At 38.8% G+C, this 19,005-nt stretch overlaps 3 protein-coding genes and 1 long non-coding RNA gene across 6 annotated transcripts; 1 reads left to right on the plus strand and 3 right to left on the minus strand.

Annotated features, from left to right (window-relative positions):
- Window positions 1-100: 100 nt before the first annotated feature.
- Window positions 101-14,229, plus strand: LOC148718290 (uncharacterized). The gene is made up of 3 exons (XR_015994957.1): window positions 101-237; window positions 418-573; window positions 13,876-14,229. It is a non-coding gene; the product is annotated as an uncharacterized LOC148718290 (long non-coding RNA).
- Window positions 808-4,426, minus strand: LOC111326132 (uncharacterized). The gene has a single exon (XM_022930068.2). The coding sequence runs from the start codon at window positions 4,156-4,158 to the stop codon at window positions 1,456-1,458; it is 2,703 nt and encodes a 900-aa protein (XP_022785803.2). The 5' UTR covers window positions 4,159-4,426; the 3' UTR covers window positions 808-1,455.
- LOC111326133 (elongator complex protein 3) lies at window positions 4,525-16,706 on the minus strand. Of its 3 annotated transcripts, none has more exons than XM_088743995.1 (22): window positions 16,566-16,706; window positions 16,268-16,373; window positions 15,164-15,254; window positions 15,004-15,051; window positions 13,745-13,815; window positions 13,325-13,388; window positions 13,158-13,226; window positions 12,637-12,666; window positions 12,121-12,245; window positions 11,729-11,809; window positions 11,273-11,353; window positions 10,758-10,818; window positions 10,515-10,580; window positions 10,363-10,435; window positions 9,969-10,089; window positions 7,930-8,020; window positions 7,677-7,742; window positions 7,220-7,299; window positions 6,751-6,843; window positions 6,353-6,407; window positions 6,194-6,275; window positions 4,525-5,776 (listed from the first exon to the last, which is right to left on the minus strand). In XM_088743995.1, exons 1-22 carry the CDS (start codon window positions 16,690-16,692, stop codon window positions 5,700-5,702), a joined length of 1,758 nt encoding a protein of 585 aa, XP_088600121.1. In that variant the 5' UTR covers window positions 16,693-16,706; the 3' UTR covers window positions 4,525-5,699. The 3 variants fall into 3 exon arrangements, with proteins under 3 accessions (XP_088600121.1, XP_088600122.1, XP_088600123.1); XM_088743996.1 differs by having other exon boundaries at window positions 16,268-16,354; window positions 16,566-16,662; XM_088743997.1 differs by lacking the exons at window positions 15,004-15,051; window positions 15,164-15,254; window positions 16,268-16,373; window positions 16,566-16,706 and adding an exon at window positions 14,368-14,976.
- A 665-nt stretch (window positions 16,707-17,371) lies between these two features.
- On the minus strand, window positions 17,372-18,863 carry LOC111326150 (uncharacterized). The gene has a single exon (XM_022930088.2). The coding sequence runs from the start codon at window positions 18,571-18,573 to the stop codon at window positions 17,881-17,883; it is 693 nt and encodes a 230-aa protein (XP_022785823.2). The 5' UTR covers window positions 18,574-18,863; the 3' UTR covers window positions 17,372-17,880.
- Window positions 18,864-19,005: the final 142 nt, after the last annotated feature.

Raw genomic sequence — 19,005 nt, forward strand, 5'->3', positions numbered from 1 at the left:
TCATAGATTGGATGTGAAAAGAAAATCATTTAATATTTTAGCATGTAACAAATTAGCCACTGCAATTCAGCAGGGGTTCTTCCTTACGTAACCAAATGGTTAGACGTCCAGTATTTTTGCGTTGAAGTTAAAAGTGTTAATGTTTAGTTTGGTCGTCTAACATTGCTAAATGATGCTTGAAGAACTGACAATTGCTAACGAAGATATAAAATACTACTATAAGTGGTTTGAAAGCAGGTATTAATGGCATTCAATTAAATAATGATCTGACTGTTAATCAGAACTGACGAAGTAGCTGGTCATCTGAAAACAACTGCTTTATGAGAATTACTTCCTCATAATCTTCTCGAATTATTTTAATCTATAAAACTGTCCTTTCTGAGAGCACTGACAACTCTAGTTTTTTTGTTTGTTTAGCGGCATCCAAGTGAGAGGACTAAATGAGACGAACAAGAAAGAGTGAAGGTGTCACTGACGAAGAAAGAGAAGGTTACGCGTATTTTGTCTGCGGAATCAAAGTATAAGACGGTGAGAATGAGGTTATGACCGCCACAGCAAGCACAGCTTGCAAAGGTAACGTGATAAAAAGGAAAATGATGGTAATTGATTAACAACGTTCACTGTAACACTGTTGAATAGTTCTGGCTATTTGGAGGTTTTACCTTAACAAAGTCCATTTTTTTTAACCAGATTGAGTAGTTACCTTGGTAACAGTTCCTTTGAATCGTTTCGTTGACTGTCAGTCAGAACGTAACTAAGGTTACGAGAGTCATGAGAGTTTCAGTCAGAGAACGATATCGAGGCAAGTGGAAGATACGTTCTCTTTATTAGGACTCGGGAACTGTGTACTATCGACAAGAAAGAATTGACAATAAAATATAATCAAGAGAACATAAACTCAGTTTATAATCTCTTGATATAATAAAACTTCTTTTCTAAAATACGCTTTCTATGACTCATAGTGAGAAGAAATTATACCCAGAAGGTATGCGCTGAGAATATTTTGAAGCCCGATCAGCCTACATAGAACTGAATGTTTTTGGCTCACACTCGAGAAATATTCTAGCATCTTTATAATTAGTTACTCGCACTACGCCTCTTGAGGTGTGGTCAGGTGACAAATTGCCATTAATATAGAACTGTAATGCCATGGATTGTATAACATAGCTATGTCCAGTTAATTTTCAAATGAATATATGAAACAAGTGAAGAAATAAATAAAACAATAAACTAACGTCGGTAACTTGACACGGGAAGACCACTTGCAGGCTTTGTTAACACTTCAACAATCCCAATCCGGCAAAATTTTACAGTTCAGTACAGGAGTAAAATAATAAAACCTTAAGTATGACCTAAAGCTGTTCGACACGAGTCGTGTGTTCGATTGTCTCGTGCGGTTTCTGTCCTGATAAACCTTGTTCATTGGCAGCTCAAATTATGTAACTGAATTGCGATTTAGAATCCTTCTGTGATGATTTCTGATCTTCTGGCAACGTCCTTAGTCACACAAGTTGGATTCGCAGGATAATCATCTTCGTCGATGAAGAATTCGGTCTTGGTTGGTTTATGACACCACGTGGCAAATGACGATGCAATCGATTTACGCTGCACCTTGATTGAATTCCACTGTGCATTAAAGATTACTTGTCCATGATCAATACATGAATCAACATACAATCCAATGTTCGATGAGGCGAACACGGGCTTCATGGCTTTTAACGTTTTACTTCGGAATTTCTTGATAAGCTTCACTTCTTTCTTGGAACACTTGTAAGGAGTAGAAGCACAAGGGATTTCCCAGATGTGACTCAGCTGCCACGAGTCGTACAAAGAGTTCACGATAAACAGACGACTTTTAACGAAAGGTAAAAAGTATTGTGGGAAAATGCATTTCCAGAGGTCTTTTCCTGACATCTTCTTGACGCAATTTTGAGGGACCCCATCCGTACAGTCATGAAGCTTAAAAACATTCTGCATAGCCTTCCTGAATTTCTTCTGTTTTTTGTGTTTCCGTGAAGTTGTGTCGAGGAAAAATCCTGAATCAGCAAGCGATCTGAAGTGTGCATTCTTTGGGAGTTTAGAACGGACATAATCGGCGTGAAGCATGACGGCGAGTCCCCCAGCTGAGGTACCAGAAAACACAATATTCCTGGTCTCTTTTAAACTTGTGTCGGACAACAATTCCGATATGGTCGAATCTAAGATTCTGAAGCCTCTGAAATACAACAACGAACCTTCAAACTCTACTGGGTCAGATCTGTTTCCTGAAAACGACGAACCATCACAGTATGGGAGATACGCCACACTCCAGTCGTGGAATTCAGGATTTTCTTTAGCGTTGTTGGATAAAATTCCACCAGGATTGCCAAGAGGTTTGAAAAAGAGAGAAGACCCTAGATGCATGCGGCTCCTGCCCGAACAAGCTTGCTCACTCTCGCACCATGCCCCTCCCTGTAAGTAAATAATCCAGTTCTTACTTGCTTCACCAGATCCCTGTCTGACATAGTAACCCGGCGTGGATCCATCAAGGCATACAGCGCCTACTTTGTCAGCGTCTCTCACAGCGTGATACACGAAACCATTTGATGGCTGCTTGTAATATTGTAAAAGGGAACTTTCCTCTGAAGAGTAGGTTCCCTGTGGTGACTGTGGTGTTTCTGTGTTGATAACTGGGACTGATGAAGGATAATACACGGTTGGGTACTGCATAGAATACTGTGTGTTTGGATTGGACTGCTGGAAATCCGCGGTTGGAATTTGACTTTCACTGGTGTTGTCATGGTGTGATTCCAGTTCCTTTTGGTGATGGTCCAGGTGGTGACGATGCCGATGATGATGCCTGTGATGATGGTGATGATGATGATGATGATGATGATGGCGTTTATGTTCATGATGTTTCTTTACCTTTTGAGCCTCCAATGTCACATTACTAACGCTCCCGTTGAAGATTCCGCTGTCCGCATGATGACTGAGGGCTCGAGAGGCGCCTGCTTCTTCAATCGATAAATTCTTTTGATGTTCGTGATGATGATGATGATGATGACGATGACGATGTTTGTGTAATTGTTTGTGATAAAGTCGATGCTTTTTATTCTGAAGCTGCTTATGTTCTTCGCTGTTATTTCCTCTAAAAACATCTTTATCGAGCTTCGAGAGTATTTCTTTCATATTGTGTGTGTAAGCCTTTCTCTTGTGCTCAGCAGTACGAGCTCGGGACCCGTCCGAACTTGAGTCGCTTGTATCTCTGAACCCTTGAAACATGGAGGTTACATCTTCTCCCTCACCATAATGGTGACCCAAAATGTCACTCTTACTCTTCCCAGTCTCCTCTTTGTTTCCTTCAGAGACCAGTTGTCTTGCTTCTTCATCAGATATGGCGTCGTCCAAGTAACTGTCATCATCCTCTTCTAAATCTGGACCCAGATCCCCATCGTTCTTGAAATCTTTAAAAAGCTTGTCATACTCACTTTCACTGCCTCCCTCAGTAACCTTGTTTTTCTTGTAAATGTCACTTCTCTTCCTCTGAAATTCAGCTTCCTTTTCAACAGCAGGTGACAAAACCTTTACCTCGGCTTCTCCTTTCTCATTTTTATCAGCATCTTCATCATCTTCACTTCCATCGATGCTGCCGCTGCCGTCTCGTGCGTTTACTTCTTCCTCGGGAATTTCTTTTCCTTCAACCACAGCTTTACTGTCCCCCGAGAAATCTGCATTCATCTCTTCAGGATTGTTCTCGGCAGAAGTGACCTGAGCTGTGTCACCAACTGCCTCAGGCGCAGAAGAATCTGTGGTGTCAGACTTTTGGATATCCACCATATAACTGTTTGGATAAATTCCACTCCCTGACAGGTATTCTTCATTAACATCCCCACTCCCACTGGGATCGTGCTCCTCATTTGGGGAAATACTTCCACTAGACTCCCCTTCGTCTAAGCCATCAGACCTCTTATGCGACGATCTAGCTATGAGACTTTTTGCAAACTTTTGTTCCGTTTGCACTGAGCCAGTTTTGTACCATAAGTACTCGCCTGGTTTGCCAGACTTCGATATATCTTGTCGAGACTTCCCAACTTCTGATTTTTGAATATGTCTTGAGGAAACAAAAACAATCACTGCTAAAGTGTACACTAATTGTACATTAAACATGTGATGTGCCATGTCTGAAATAGAGTCACAGAGCTCGTCGAGCCTGCTACGGTAGAAACGCTCAGTTAAAATCGAATCAGACTTGTTCAAGGGCAAGTTCTTTGAACTTTTCCTGAGGTAATTTGATGTCACGCAGATCCCGGTACCTGTGTTCCCTCTTTAGCTCTTGCCTTGTTTGTTTTGATAGCAAATCATTAAAATAAAGAAATGTCGAGAGCTGGGCAGACTGATCTGTTGTTTGTTAAAACCAAACCAACCGCGGCAGGATCCACGGTTTGGTTCACAGATTGTTTATAATTAATCTTAAGTCAATGGAGCGGGTGGTTTAGTTGTGTAAAACACCACACCACCTGGTGACCTCTGAGAGTTCTGTCAGTAGAGAAGGTAACACTTTTTACTTCAATATTTACTGTTCTGTACTAAGAAATTAAAACAGCGATTAAGATGCGCGTGGTATTTAAGTAACCTGTTATAATACTCAGGATAGTTTCCAGTCTGATTTTCTTACGAGATGTTTTTTGAAATCCATATTTATTGTTTTTTAAAACAGGTCATCTGTTTTGAGATAAAACATATTAGCAATTTAGTTAATCGGGTGAGTGATAACAATCTTATGTCCCGTTGGTTGGATCTGACGGCCAACGCTTACTTCAGTCTACACTTAAATAAAAAGGACTGGCATATAGTGCTATGCAGTGAACAAATCTGACTTAAAAAAATGTAAACCGACGAAGAAACTTGAGGGAAATATAGACACAGTTTTAGTAAATTAGTAAGTGGAAAATATTCCAGCGAAACATTTGGAAGACAAATTTCGACATCTCTTGTTCCAAAACAGCGATGTAAATGACGCAAAAAAAATCAAGTAAAAGCTGAATGTCAATAATTTCTATCTTAATAGGGAGGTTAGTAAACTACTACAGGGCTTGACACTAACGGTAACCCACTGGCCACAGACTTGTAGAAATTCAGGTTTGGTTAGTGGTTTTCGATTTCCACTAGCCAGTTTGGCTAGTTAACAAACTGAAATGGTTGTAACATCTAAGATGTCACTTGGCTAGTAAGTTGAAAAGTTAGTGTCGAGCCTTGTACTAGTGTCTACATTCCACTCAATACAGGTGAATCATTCATCCAAGACCACTTTCCACTTTCGCATGCGGACAGGATGTAAGAAGACAGTTAACCATACAGCATATTATCCTTGTAGTAATTTTTAAGTACCGTTGTCCTGTTTGTTAAAAGCCTAACGGGCGTATTTATAAGAAGCTGGCTATAAGTTGGTAGTTAGCAATTCATAGCCGCTCTATAGCTCAAGACTCTCGTATTTTTCTGCTCAGATCTTTTCGCTAATTTCCTTGTTCACCCAGCCACGCCCATTCATTACTTATCAAGTTCATATGTCTGACCGCCATTCACTGTGATGGCTCCTTAGTTGCCACCACGTGTTGACCCTTGAGGATGATGGGCTTCTTTTAACGAAGTCCGGCTGAGGTCTTCCATACTAAATATGAGAGTTAGTCAGTTGTTGTGGTGCACCAGTTGAAGATCGTAAATCACAGCAAACTCTTGACCATGTAGGGACCCTCCAGTTCGTAACCAATTTTACGGTAATAATTTCGAGTTCCAACTCCTAAAGAGAAAATATGGGTGATGTTTTCATTATCACATCCTAGTAAACTAGGGCTTAAACTCTCATGCGATTAATTTTTTAATCCCATTAAAGAAAATAATTATTCTTTCCCTCCTCGGTTGAGTTCACGTGATCTGCCTTTAAGGAGATTCATGCCGAGGAGAATCTCAATTAGGGATTCTTGTGCAACTGTACCTTCAAAGAGGTTTAGAAAATCCATTGTATCACCTGTCATTTACCCCTACATTTTTGCTTATTTCGGAGGCAAAAGTAACGACTTTCACATTTTTCGTAGAAAGGTTTCAGGCGTTGAAACACCTTTCCCCAAACAGAATGAATAACACATGTATCAAGGTTGCTGAGTACACCTCTGACTTCTGTCCACTGTGTCAGTTCAATCTCAACACAGTTAAATACCTGAAATAACGGCGATTTTTTGCGACCCATGCTCTTCGCGAGCAATTCTCTCTGCTTCTTCCATCAACAGCATTCCGAAACCCTGAAAAACGAGACATCTTCAGTAATAAGCCCTACCAACTACATTTCCCGACTGTCACCACCTCTGAGGGGACTTACTTGATGCTGAAATTTGGAAGGATCGCGGGCGCTGACAGGGACTACACTGCCATAACTATGGTAATATGTTAAGGAAAAAGAGATCAAGCTTGGGTTGGGTTGATTGCATTCCCACGGTCTCTAGTCGGCCAATAATAATTTATAAAAACCGAAAAAGTTTACAGTGATAAGTTTTTAGCCATCACGCCTCCCCCCTTCACACCTTTTTCGCGGAATAACAAAACAGGATTCTTGCAAATTCTGGAATAATCCTTTAGATGTTTTCGGGGAATGGATGATTCCACACGGGCTTGTTTGATGTAAGATGGTTGCAGCCTTCTCGAGGCATCTGCTATCTCACACAACACACGCTCACGAAAATATGAAGTATGACAATAGTAAAGTTTTAAAAAGGATACACGTGAAGTTCTCTGACGATGGAACAGCCTCCTTTCAATTCAGGTCTGAACGACGCCTCGGAGCACTTCCTCAATCTTAATAGGCCGACTAGAATATCTGTAAACGGTTAAGAAAAACTGATCTTTCTCGAAATTTTCAACGAAGACACTGGTCTGTACTTGAGCCTAGTGGGACACCCAGCCAGAGCTTATCCGCTTTCCTTAGCATAAAAGACTAGAAGTATCACTACCGTCCCCTCCTGGATGGGATGTCAATCCATCGCACCCCTCTCCCCCCAAACATTTCATCAGGTTTCCTTGACAATTTATCGGTACCCATTTGTATTCACACCTAAAAAGGTTGCCCTGAGTAAAAACTTCGGAAGCAATATCCATTACTAACAGGAGTATCGAAAAGTCCATGGCTGCAGATGAAAATATCACAACAAAGCTCTGTGTTATTTGGTTAATCACTCATAAAGTTCAAAGGATATCTTGCTCGGGATCTTCATAGGACAGAAACGTTTCCCATCCACCATTCGCCACATAGTCTCGGCGAATAAGCTCAATCTGCAAGAGAAACATAAACAGGAAAATTACTGAGATGGCTCTACATTACAGTCATTCACACAGAAAAACATAAAAGAAATACTCTTTTTAACAAAGGTCGTGGTAATGATTACATTCACTGATAATGCGGTGCTATCATTTATCTGACGATGTAGTCACTTTCCATATTGATTTTAAAAAATGCATAAACCATGACACCGCATCATCGACCAGATTTGTCAACTGTAGCACACAGAAAATACAAGAATGTGAGGTGTTACGATAAACTTAAGATCTGAGAAGGAAGCGGAAAAGAACTCTTGACATTGATGTCAACAACACACGAAGAATTAATTGGAAGCTTAAAATGTTGTCATATTAAATAAGCTTTGACTTACTTGAAATGGTCGAACTTTATGATGAATTTCCTGTATTCCAACCTCACGGGTTCGAACGTCGCGACACTAACATGAAATGTAGAGCAATATTTTTTTTTGAAAAAAAAAATTTTATTGAATTCTCCTTAAGAATAATCAACACATTGTTTACTGATAAGAAAAACATCACCGGCGGCAGTAGAGCTTGCTTTATGAATGAACACAGTAGTGGAATTACAGTGAGGGCAACTGAACCACATGAACAAAATCTCACCTGTGTTCCTAAATCCTTCATACGAGCTAGCGCCAGTTCCCTCAAGTTGCCGTGCTCGACACCAGAACTAACCAAAGGCATAGGGATATCCCTGAAACAAAACCAAAGACTTGGAGCGCGTTTCTTTTGAGTGTGCCGGTAAAACCCCGCGACCATCATCATCATCACTATCATTACAGCCAATCTGAGAAAGCTCCTGTTACAAAATGGTTAGCCTCAAGGTGTTACCACGTTCAACATTAATGATGTATTGAACAAAAATAAGAACAAACCAAATAACCCTGTTCAAGCTACAGTCCCCCCAAAAATATCTTAGTTGTGTTACCCTACTTAAGTCATCCCAGTAACCAAGTCACGAAACGTCCGAAATCCTGCGTTTACAATTTCTACTCTTTCGTCAATCTCAAGATCATATTCCAAAACACACACCGCATCAAATCCTTTCTTCCTTACAATGATAGCTTGAACCGATCTCAAGGTTCAAGGTTATCCATAAAGCTGGTTGCTGGAATTGTGATGAGTTCTACATTGGCAAAACAAAACGAAGACTCCATGACAGGAAAACAGAACATTTTAAGGCCCTAGCTAAAAGTGACCATTCATCAGCGATTGCTGATCGTGTGAAGACCACTGGTCACAACATTAAATGGGATCATTTTGACATTTTAGCGTCGGGAAAAACTGACTTTCACTGTAAAATTAAAGAGACTTTGTTCATTCGAGAGCTAAAGCCTTCCCCTAATGTCAATGTTAGTCGTGAGAAGTTGTTGTTATTTTAGCCAGTACTTCTCATTAGTCTAGACATGTACTGCTGTAGATTCTTTTTGTCTCAGTCTAGGTTCCAGACGTCTTACATTCACTATACATTGTTTTCAATAATTCTGACCGAAGAAACCATACAAAACTCAAAGTAATTACCAGAGAAAACGGGGAGGGGGAAGGGAAACCCGAAAGGAAATGATAACGTTACGATTGGTTTGGTTTTACATGTACATCTGATTGATAGAGACTTCTGCAACTCTCTGCTATATGGTGTTACTAAGCGTCTACTACAAAAATTGCAGTCTGTACAGAACGCGGCAGCCCGCTTGGCAACGTGTTCCAGGAAATACGATCATGTAACACCACTGTTGAAAGATCTACACTAGCTCCCTGTAACTGAACGTATAAAGTTCAAGATACTCCTTTTAACTCAGTTTTTTTAAGTCCCCTCATAATCTTACGCCATCTTATCTTCAAGATCCCCTCGTTCGTCATCATCCCATGCGTTCACTTCGGTCGTCATCCTCTCAACGCTTATCTCGTCCAAATTACAACTTGATGACTCATGGCGGGAGAGCTTTCGCTGTCTCTGCTCCAGAACTCTGGAACCATCTGCCCATTTACATAACATCTTGTCGCAAATTGGAAACGTTTAAGTCCAGACTTAAGACATATCTTTTTGCCAAAGTTTTAAGCGACTAAGTTATTTCTTTTATAAGTCACTTTATTCATTTCCGTGTACTGCATTATAAAGCGCATAGAGCCTTCGTATATGCGATATATAAATGAGTTGTATAGTTGTATTATTATAGAGAAAGTGGCGCGATTGTCTTCACCAGTTACTGGCCGTGGTGAAACAAAACCATGCGGAGAACCCGGATTATGTTAGATACTCAATTGAAAATTGTTCTATTAGCCTTTCACGCCACTCCTAAGACTTTTGAAGAAAACATACTTAACGTAAGTTGATTCACACAAATAGAACTGTGAATACTTTTCATGAGGGTCACCCCCCCCCCCTCACGTCGAGTTTGTCAGACAATAACAATAACAATATTTGTTTATTTCCACCATTTGCAGATCTCTCTGAATTACTGGTAGGGTCAGACACTACACTCACAAACATACAAATATACGTGTATTTATTTAAGTATGCGCGTAATTATATAAATATAGTAGAGTAACAATGTAGCAGAAAACGAATGCGCATACCTACGTACTGTCAATATACGAAGCACATTTAACTGATATGAACTCTGAGAAACGGTCAGACTAACCTTTGCACTCTGTAGACACGTGTCCAAGGTGGTACTAACGCTAAAATCCTCGCGATCAAATCCACCAATGTATTAGGAGGGTAACTCTTGTAGCGGCCGGTCTTCCATAACTCGTACAAACCTGAACACATCAGAAACAACTTGTGAAAGATCCCCCGTAAAAAAAAAAAAAAAAGAGAATAAACCAATAACCATATCGATCAAGAGTTTGGTTCGAAAAACATATATTTTGTTAAACCTTTCCCTATACGTTACATCGTCATGGACAAGCTTGGAGATGTTTGTCAAATCATTGACAAACAGAGAATGACAATTATAAAAGGACACCCGTAAACAGTGTTCAGTGGGACTGTGGAAATGTTTTTTCATTAAATTTCAATTTTTTAACACTCACCTGTACCGCGGATAACCAAGGTTGGGTAAATTTTCAAACCATCTGCGCGAAATGCTGGATTTTCAAAGAATTCCTAAGATTGTAAGAAGCAAACATACTGGTATTCTCATGTCAAAACGAAACATCAAATTGTTGAGATAAATTTCACTCACAATGAATTGTTCAATGTCTCGTTCCAGTCCTACATTAGGTAGATCAGGCATCATGTGTGACACGACCTGAAAACAAACTTGATCAAGTAAATAGTTTACCTCACTTTCCAAAACTAATAAATGTATATTAGTTGGAATTCTTTATGAGTAACTGAATTCACAAATTAGACTAAATTCACAAATTCTTGATGACTAAAAAAATCATTTGTTAGGAAAAATCTCAAACTGAATTAACAGCTTTACCTTGAATCCTGCATCTTTAGACAAGTGAAAGGACTCACTCACTGCTCTGACAGTGTGGCCTCTGAAAATAATGAGGAAGAGAAAATGTTTGCTTGTATAGTAAATATCTGTTGACAGCTCACATAACATAGTTAGCTTGTAAGAGAATAAAGTCAAGCCAAAATACTCATCACATGTGAGTTGGGAAAGGGTTAGGTAGTACACTGCTGCTTTGTCACCAGATCTTTTGAATCCTGTTTCCTGTCCTCACAGGTCACTGAATAACAAATGTCAGCATTTTTACTTTCTTCTTCTCTTTCTATACACCTTTGGACTCCCCCCCCCCCCCCCCCCACACACACACACACACAAAATGATTCTATTCCTGGTGTAGTTAAATTGATCCTTTATGGCAGTGTCTATCATGATGAAGCTTCATAATATTATTTACACTGAAAAGAAAACAAAAAAACAAAAAAAACTAAGTATCCTCCCAAGAGTACCAGGGAAAGGGTGAGTGTTCAAAATGCACTCACCTGTTTGTATCCCTAGCTACATCTTCATAGACACTCTGGACACCAATCTCCAGGCGAGTACAGCCATACATCAGCATGGAGCTAAAAATATTGGAATAGTATTGTAAGTCTTGATAACAGTTTAAGACTGTCATTTCCTGCAGAAGCTAATTTGCAGTTACTATTGGTAAAGGGTGCTGTATATGATAGCTGTAGGTTCTATGAATAACATGCAATACTTTTTAACACATCATCTTTTGGGGTTCTGGTTACATAAAATAAAATCTCTTGATATGTACAATGAATTTTGAAATTTAAGAATGATTCCAGGTTGTCAACTCTGTAAGGTTTTCCCTTTACAGAACAGGATAATTGACCCATCAAACATGCAATTCAGAAAAACAATTTGAAGATAAAACAAGAGAAGGGGATTTAGCCTTTTGTCTTATTGTGTTCTTGAACAAGTAGAACATTTACCTAAGATGTTTTTTCAGACAGTAATCTGGTCTAGTTTCAATGGTTATACCTATACACTTTGTCTTGCTTCTTTCTGAGTACCTGAGTGACATAAAGTACAGATCAGTAAGTCAGAATAATTTCAATTGTAATGAAATAGACTGCAAACTACTATCCAAGGTCAAAGCCTTCACCAAGTTTCAAAGAGCTTCAGCTACATGCTCTTCATCCTCTCACTTCCAAGAACTGATAATAAATTCACCCCTCTAGCTGCTACACATTTCCTTGTAAATTGGTAGCCAGAGTTTGGTGTTTGATCAAGATAACAACTCCTAACAAACCCCAAGCTATAATAGCTCACAAAGATTGAATTTCAACAATAGCAAATCTAGACAGTTAGATAATGGACTTACTTGACCGCCTCATCCACATTATTACTTGTGTGACCTGACAGGGCATCATGGAGATTCCTTATAAAAAAATCTCTGTAGCTTTCATCCAGACACATGAATGTACCTCCCATTACAATGAACTCAACCTTGAAAATACAACAAAGGACAATATTAACAAATATATACAAACTGATTTAAGAGTTTTGGGTCTAAGCTTATACCCTGAGTAGGAAACTAAGGAACTCTTTGGAAAGATGTGTGAAACTTGTTCTGCCTTTCTTGACCCAGGAGTTCACATGGATACCAACAAATTTTAAATAAACTATAGAGTAAATGCTACAAGCATCCCATCTCTAATATGAAGTAATGCTCTTAGTTCCTCCTTGCTTAGAGACTGAGTTATGCTATAGGAATGCAGGTCACTAGTAGTAGACTTACACCACATGTACCCAAATATGATAAATCAAACTGTACCAGATATCACTTAACAGTGACCAGAGTCAGAATGTAAAACAGAACTTTACTATTAATTCTCACCTTATCCACACTGTGGCCCAACTGTTTGAGCTGAAGAAAATATCATATATTCTCATGAGTTCATCAGATACCATTGAACACTATTCCACTTGCCAGCAGTATCTTTTAGATATTACAATAACATGTGTCTGTTAACCTGGCTCACCAGTGGTACTCAGCCACCCAGATCCCAATACATCATGCTTCTTACACCACAACCACCTGTTTCTCATGGGACGCATCCTCCCCCTGCAATTTGTTCTTTTCAACAATCACTGCAGACAAGCCTCAGCATCCATGTCTATTTACACCTCCCTACTATGCTCTATACACAAAGATTGCTTGTAACCACTTAAAACTCAGAACTGTTGGCAATTTTTTGTATAGAATCATTTTGAAATCACCTAATACCCTCTAAATGTGACAGATCAGGTAGTGAATAATATTTACTGGTATTTCAACACTGCTAATTCAAGACAAGTTGCCATCTACAGGTAAATAAAACTGAAGACAGACTATTATGTATGAGACACAATGTTCACCTGATCAATTCTGTGTCTTGTTTGTAGATAGGGGTTATATCGTGCTCGTATTGCTCTCATTGATGTGGGCTGAAAGAAAAAATTGAACCATGTGGTTTAGATAGATGTTAGGAAAATTTATATTTTTAAAAAGCTTATTATAAACTAAAGGTATTTAAAGACCTTACTTCATATCCAGTGTAAGACTGCGTGGAGTATTCAAAATCAGAGTCTGGTCCTCCTGGACAATATCTGCAAAAAATGGAAAACACATTTTATAGTACTGACTACCTTGCAGGACCACATATTCACTAAAAAAAATCATGGATTTATAATTTATTAGGTTGGTGGATAAATTATGTAAAGTGCAAACCACTTGTCACAAGAAGTTTCCCATACATCTTCCGAAAAAATAAAAAACAGTAATTGTATTAGGCTACTTTTTAACCAAAAGGGTAAATATATCTGATCAAAGACCTTTGCTGTTGTAATACTGAATCGAGTTCAGCATAATGTTAAATATCACAGATGTTCTCAGTCACTAAACTTGTTATTTTTACCAACATTGACTATAACTGTACTGAAAGTGTAGAGTTATGCTAACTTACACACAGATATTTCCAGTCATGTTTATATGAGGACATCTATGAGGTTTGCACATAACGGCCACAACTGCAATCTGGGATTATCATAATAAAAAAATTAGAGTATTTGGGTGAAAGTACATTTTTCATTGCAGAAATTCCCCATCCCCCAGCTGAAGAGTAAAAAGAGTCCTACTACAGTAATGGTTCAAATCCTTGGACTTGTTAATAAGAGATTTATTATACGAGTGAAGTTCAAAGGGACACAAGTGCGGTATCATTCAGGACCATTCGGGACAGTGCCTGGTCCAGTACTGAGAGAATATTGACTGGCAATAGAGCATTTTGATTGATTGATTTTAGTTATTGGCCCTCTGACTACCCAAGTTGTGTAATAAATGGCAATATTGAGTCTCCTTACTGTCCAACTTACTTTACACCCTAAGCATACAAATCAGTTGTTAAATAATAGATTCCCCTTGCTTATAAATCAGTTGTTAAATAATAGATTCCCCTTGCTTATGGTAGTGGTCATTACATATAGTTTCTTAACCCATTAATGGCTGCAGCTTTTGTGAAAAACTGTGTTTTGAAGCTAGTCGAGCAGATTTCGGGTCACTGTTGTGGTTTTAAAAGCTCAAACTTACCACAAACCCATTGACGGCTTGTACACTTGACGGCCTTTTGATCCAAATGCAAAATGGCAGCCTGAAAATCTCGGGCATGCGCAGAAAGCAACATTTGGAGATTGGGGTTTTTGGGTTGAAAAGTAATGCCCCACTTACGACTTTTACTTTTCTCTCTTTCTCCTGCCCTTTTTTTCCCCTCTCCTTGCCTGAAGTTTCTCCTCACTTGCCGGAAATTTAGTAGGCTTCATTTTGGTGTAGAGATTTTTTAGGAAACTACTCATTATTTTCAAACCACATGCTCAGAAAGGTAGGTGGGTAATGGAACAAGATTTTCGTGCAGATTTTCAGGTCAAAGTTACATGGTTTTTTGGCTATTTCTCCAATCTCCTTCACTCAATTGCGCTCATTCTGGTATCATTTCTAGGATATTTTCAACCTGTTCAAGTACGTGCTCAAAGTCGTGCTCCAGGGTTAAAAGTGATGACGTCACAAGGTGTAGAAAGGGTGTGGGTCCTCATGGCGGCTTACGGGCACACTGGATGTCAATAGGTTAAAATTATCCAAAGAGTGACAATAATGAAAACTAATGGTGGTATTTTCCCACATAACCAACCATCTTTTAGAAAGCAAAATACAAAGCATTAAGATACTCACTCCAGAAGCTGTTCTCACTGGTTTGGCTTTTAACTTAGGAAGTAAGACCTATAAGGGTAAAGTACACAACTTAATGTTTCACTGAAATGAAAATTCTAGAGGTATCCCTTAGTGAAAAATATCTACTGAAAGATAATTAGCGAAGAATTCAAGAACTTGCCTTTTTATAAGCAGGAGGAACAGCAGCAATGATATCAACCAGTCTCGGTTGTGATGTAAGTCCATATTTACTGGCTGCTTGTCCTTTGATCCTTATGAACCAGGAAATAACAGCAATAACAAACATTGATACGTGAATGTGATTCTGGTGCATCCTGTTATTGTTGACTAGGACACTACACATTGCATGCAGTTGAAATCTGATTTTCAAGAAAATCTGGTGGAATAACTGAACAGTAAAGCTAACTGTTCTACAAGCAAATGTTAGAGTAGCAAGATTGTCCAAGTGTTAAGACACTAGACAGTATATGTGCACGATCCTTTGCAGTAAAGCACTATTTAAGCAATAGTGAAAATCAGACCTGAAAAAAATTCAGGCCTGTACGGGATTTGAACCACTGACCTCTGCGATACTAGTGCAGCGCTCTACCAATTGAGCTAACAAGCCAACTGGGAGCAGGCCATCAAATTAATTCGACATAAACCCGTAAGATGATAAATCAAACAACAAACATATGAAATACATATATATGAACTGAGGTTATGAAACTGCGAAGGATCGTGCACATATACGTTTCATAACCGCCGTTCATATATCTGTATTTCATATGTTTGTTGTTTGATCCTTGAAAAAAATTCAGGCCTGTACAGGATTTGAACCACTGACCTCTGCGATACTAGTGCACATATACGTTTCATAACCGCCGTTCATATATATGTATTTCATATGTTTGTTGTTTGATTTATCATCTTATGGGTTTATGTCGCATTAATTTGATGGCCTGCTCCCAGTTGGCTTGTTAGCTCAATTGGTAGAGCGCTGCACTAGTATCACAGAGGTCAGTGGTTCGAATCCCGTATAGGCCTGAACTTTTTTCAGGTCTGATTTTCACTATTGCTTAAATAGTGCTTTACTGCGAAGGATCGTGCACATGTACGTTTCATAACCGCAGTTCATATATATGTATTTCATATGTTTGTTGTTTGATTTAACACTAGACAGTGTTGCATAACAAGGCCAAATGACAGCTGTGAAAGAGGCTCAACAAAAAGGCTATGAGATGAAAACCACAAATGTCTGCATTAAAAGATATCGGACACTAACTTGTTTAGATTAACATCATTTCCTTTCTCATGCGCTGTGATCAACTGACCCACAATGTCTGACACTGTCATCATCATTAATTCAGCCCTAGAAGCACAGGGATTCACTACCACAGAGTAAAAATAAACAAGCAGAAAAATTCTAAAAAAGTATATCTCACGTAAGAATCTTTTTTACTGAGTTGGAGAAAAGAAACAACACACACAAGAAACCACATAAACATGCATCGCAAGTCCTTGGAAACAATTCAGTGTATGAAAATCAAAAGCACAACAAGAATTTGGCTGCATCTTCCTACCCTTCTTGCGATTCTTTCCCATATTGACACTTTTTAACGAAAAGGATCTTGTTTTACTTAAGTCTTTCTCAGCTGATGGATTTTCCAATATGGCGGAAATGATGACTTGATTGTGTGTGTAAAACATGTTTTGTGTCTCAGATGATAACACCTAGGCCGACATGCATTGCAAAGGAAAAAAGGAGTGAGAGGGAATTTTTTATTTTCAATTTTTTTTTTAAGTAGACTTATGACACAGGTAATAAAAATAAAAAAAAAATGCATACATTTGTCTCCTGACACCTCGCTGGGAGGCAGAGGTGCACGCTACTCCGCCTTCAAATGAATACTATGGTGTTTGCGCGGTGCTGATTTTCTCATTTGTTCATTTGTCCACATAAACTGTTTTCGTGCACATAGCGCTTACACGGCGGTCTCTCTTAGCAGGCTATATTTTATAAAAATATTTCGCAATGTGTATGTGTGAATCTGAATGTGCGTCATGAAGAGGTATCAGAAAGGAGCTTCTCAAACCATATGAGTGCGTCTAAACTCCCCAGCTCCTCCATCCCCAAATTCCCAGAACCACTCTTGAAGTCCCCATACGACCTATAGAGCCTTTGCCCCATTAGTTTTGCATCTGTTCATCGCTACTTTCTCCTCACCACACAGTTTGGGAACACGATAGCTTACGCATTGTGGACCTATCTTTGAATTACGTTTTTTAACGTGCGCTCTTTGAGCCTCAGAGGGATCAGAATTTTGATGCGGTAGTTATGGTCAATACTGTGGCGAAATCATCCAGATAAGGACTGCTGTGACGGATGTTTGAGAAGTCAAAGGATGTTTTAATGTAATTCATATTGTATTTTCATAAATTATAAATGATAAGCAACAGCAACATGACTTTAAAACTTGAAATAAAACCGAGAGTTAATTATTTATTACGTACATCCCAGGAAGAAAGAATTTTCTCAAATGACTTTACATCATATATGGCTAGTTTAAAAGTGTAAAATGCAATTTTGTCTATATTGCTCTTCCACCAAAATAGCATGCTAATCTTTTGACAAAGCAACATAATACTTCCAGCAACCTTTTAAATCATAATGGATAATGCGGCTATTATGTTTATTCAGTGTATTTTATAAAAAGTACATAATAAATGGGCACAATAAAAATAGAGTGAAGTTGTTTTGCTTTCTGAGAAACTTGAGCTTAGTTATGCGGGCCAACTGAAATGAAACCTTGCTCCGGAAGTCATAATTAGTAATACATGAGGCCTATAACTGGCTTTTGCATTTTTTCGTTTCAATTAAGTTGTAGAGAAGCACTATTAGTCTGTTATGTCTTCAACCAAAACACCGTAGTTTCCGGCTTTGTATCTCGAAACGACGCGACCCGAAATATTTCTCCAAATTACAAATTTTCTTTTTGTAGATGTAAAATTTATCAATATTGGTTGGGTTCCATTCTTAATGATAGTATTTCTTTTTCTTTCATCCGGATGCTCTTCGAAGATTTCTTCTTCTAATAAATTATTGTACGAAAATCCATTCCTGTTTGTTACACGGTAGTCTCGTTGTAGCCAGTTCATAAAGCGGTGTCTTCGAACTGTTATCGACGATTGGCCATTTGGGGAATTGATCCACAGACTCTGAACAACACGAGCAATTGCATCAATCCACTTATCACAACTTGATTTACAGTCTGTTTTAAGCAGATGAACCCCTCTCTTAGCATACAATTTAAATTTACAGGGGCTGTCATCGAAACCTCGCTTGTGTCTAGAAATCTTATTTGCGTGCGTGCAGTCTGCGCTCTGTTGAGACGATTTTTTTCTCTCCAACACCTCACATGTCGTATCTTCTGTCAACGTTATGACTCCCGCAATTTTCTTCTCATTCTCGCTCATAAACACAAGCTTATCTTCCTGAATGACCACTCTGTACTCTTTCCACGTATTTTTCTTCAGTTTCTTTCGTAAGATTTCTCCTTGAAAAAGGGCTACAGGGTTTGTATTTACCATATCTGCTTCTAATTAACTCGCGCGTCGTTGAATGAAGCCGGTGGAGGTCCACTGAGCCATTGTTTACGTTACGTGCAGTTTTCCAAACCTAATAAAAGTTCAGTGATGTGGAAATATCCAAGGTTGTCTTGAAATTAAGCTATATTTAACTGATAGTGGACTGCAATGTAGTCGTTAACGCTGGATTACACGTTGTGCAAAAATCCATGGCAAAACTTAATTCAATCACGCGGTGGTTGCCACACTGCTGTGGATGAAAGATAGCTCCGAGTGGATTATACGCTACAATATAACCCGATAAGAAAGTTATTTCAAGCTTCGACTGACCAATTAGCGCACAGCTTACTGACCTCACTGCGGTCCTAAAACAAAAACAGCCACGGTTGGTTTTCTCTTTCAAAACAAAAAAATGTCTGTTATTTAAGTCATCCC

This window comes from Stylophora pistillata, chromosome 13 (assembly GCF_964205215.1).
Source record: "Stylophora pistillata chromosome 13, jaStyPist1.2, whole genome shotgun sequence".
NCBI classification, from domain to species: Eukaryota; Metazoa; Cnidaria; class Anthozoa; order Scleractinia; family Pocilloporidae; genus Stylophora; species Stylophora pistillata.

What these genes read in the sequence shown, in the direction of transcription:
- LOC111326150 (XM_022930088.2), bottom strand. Translation starts at nt 18,573, where the DNA reads ATGGTAAATACAAACCCTGTAGCCCTTTTTCAAGGAGAAATCTTACGA.
- LOC111326133 (XM_088743995.1), bottom strand. Translation starts at nt 16,692, where the DNA reads ATGTTTTACACACACAATCAAGTCATCATTTCCGCCATATTGGAAAAT. An exon ending in GAGACATTGAACAATTCATT is followed by an intron (nt 10,436 to 10,514) that starts GTGAGTGAAATT and finishes TTACAATCTTAG; the next exon opens with GAATTCTTTGAAAATCCAGC. An exon ending in ATCGTCAGAGAACTTCACGT is followed by an intron (nt 6,408 to 6,750) that starts GTATCCTTTTTA and finishes ATATTACCATAG; the next exon opens with TTATGGCAGTGTAGTCCCTG.
- LOC111326132 (XM_022930068.2), bottom strand. Translation starts at nt 4,158, where the DNA reads ATGGCACATCACATGTTTAATGTACAATTAGTGTACACTTTAGCAGTG.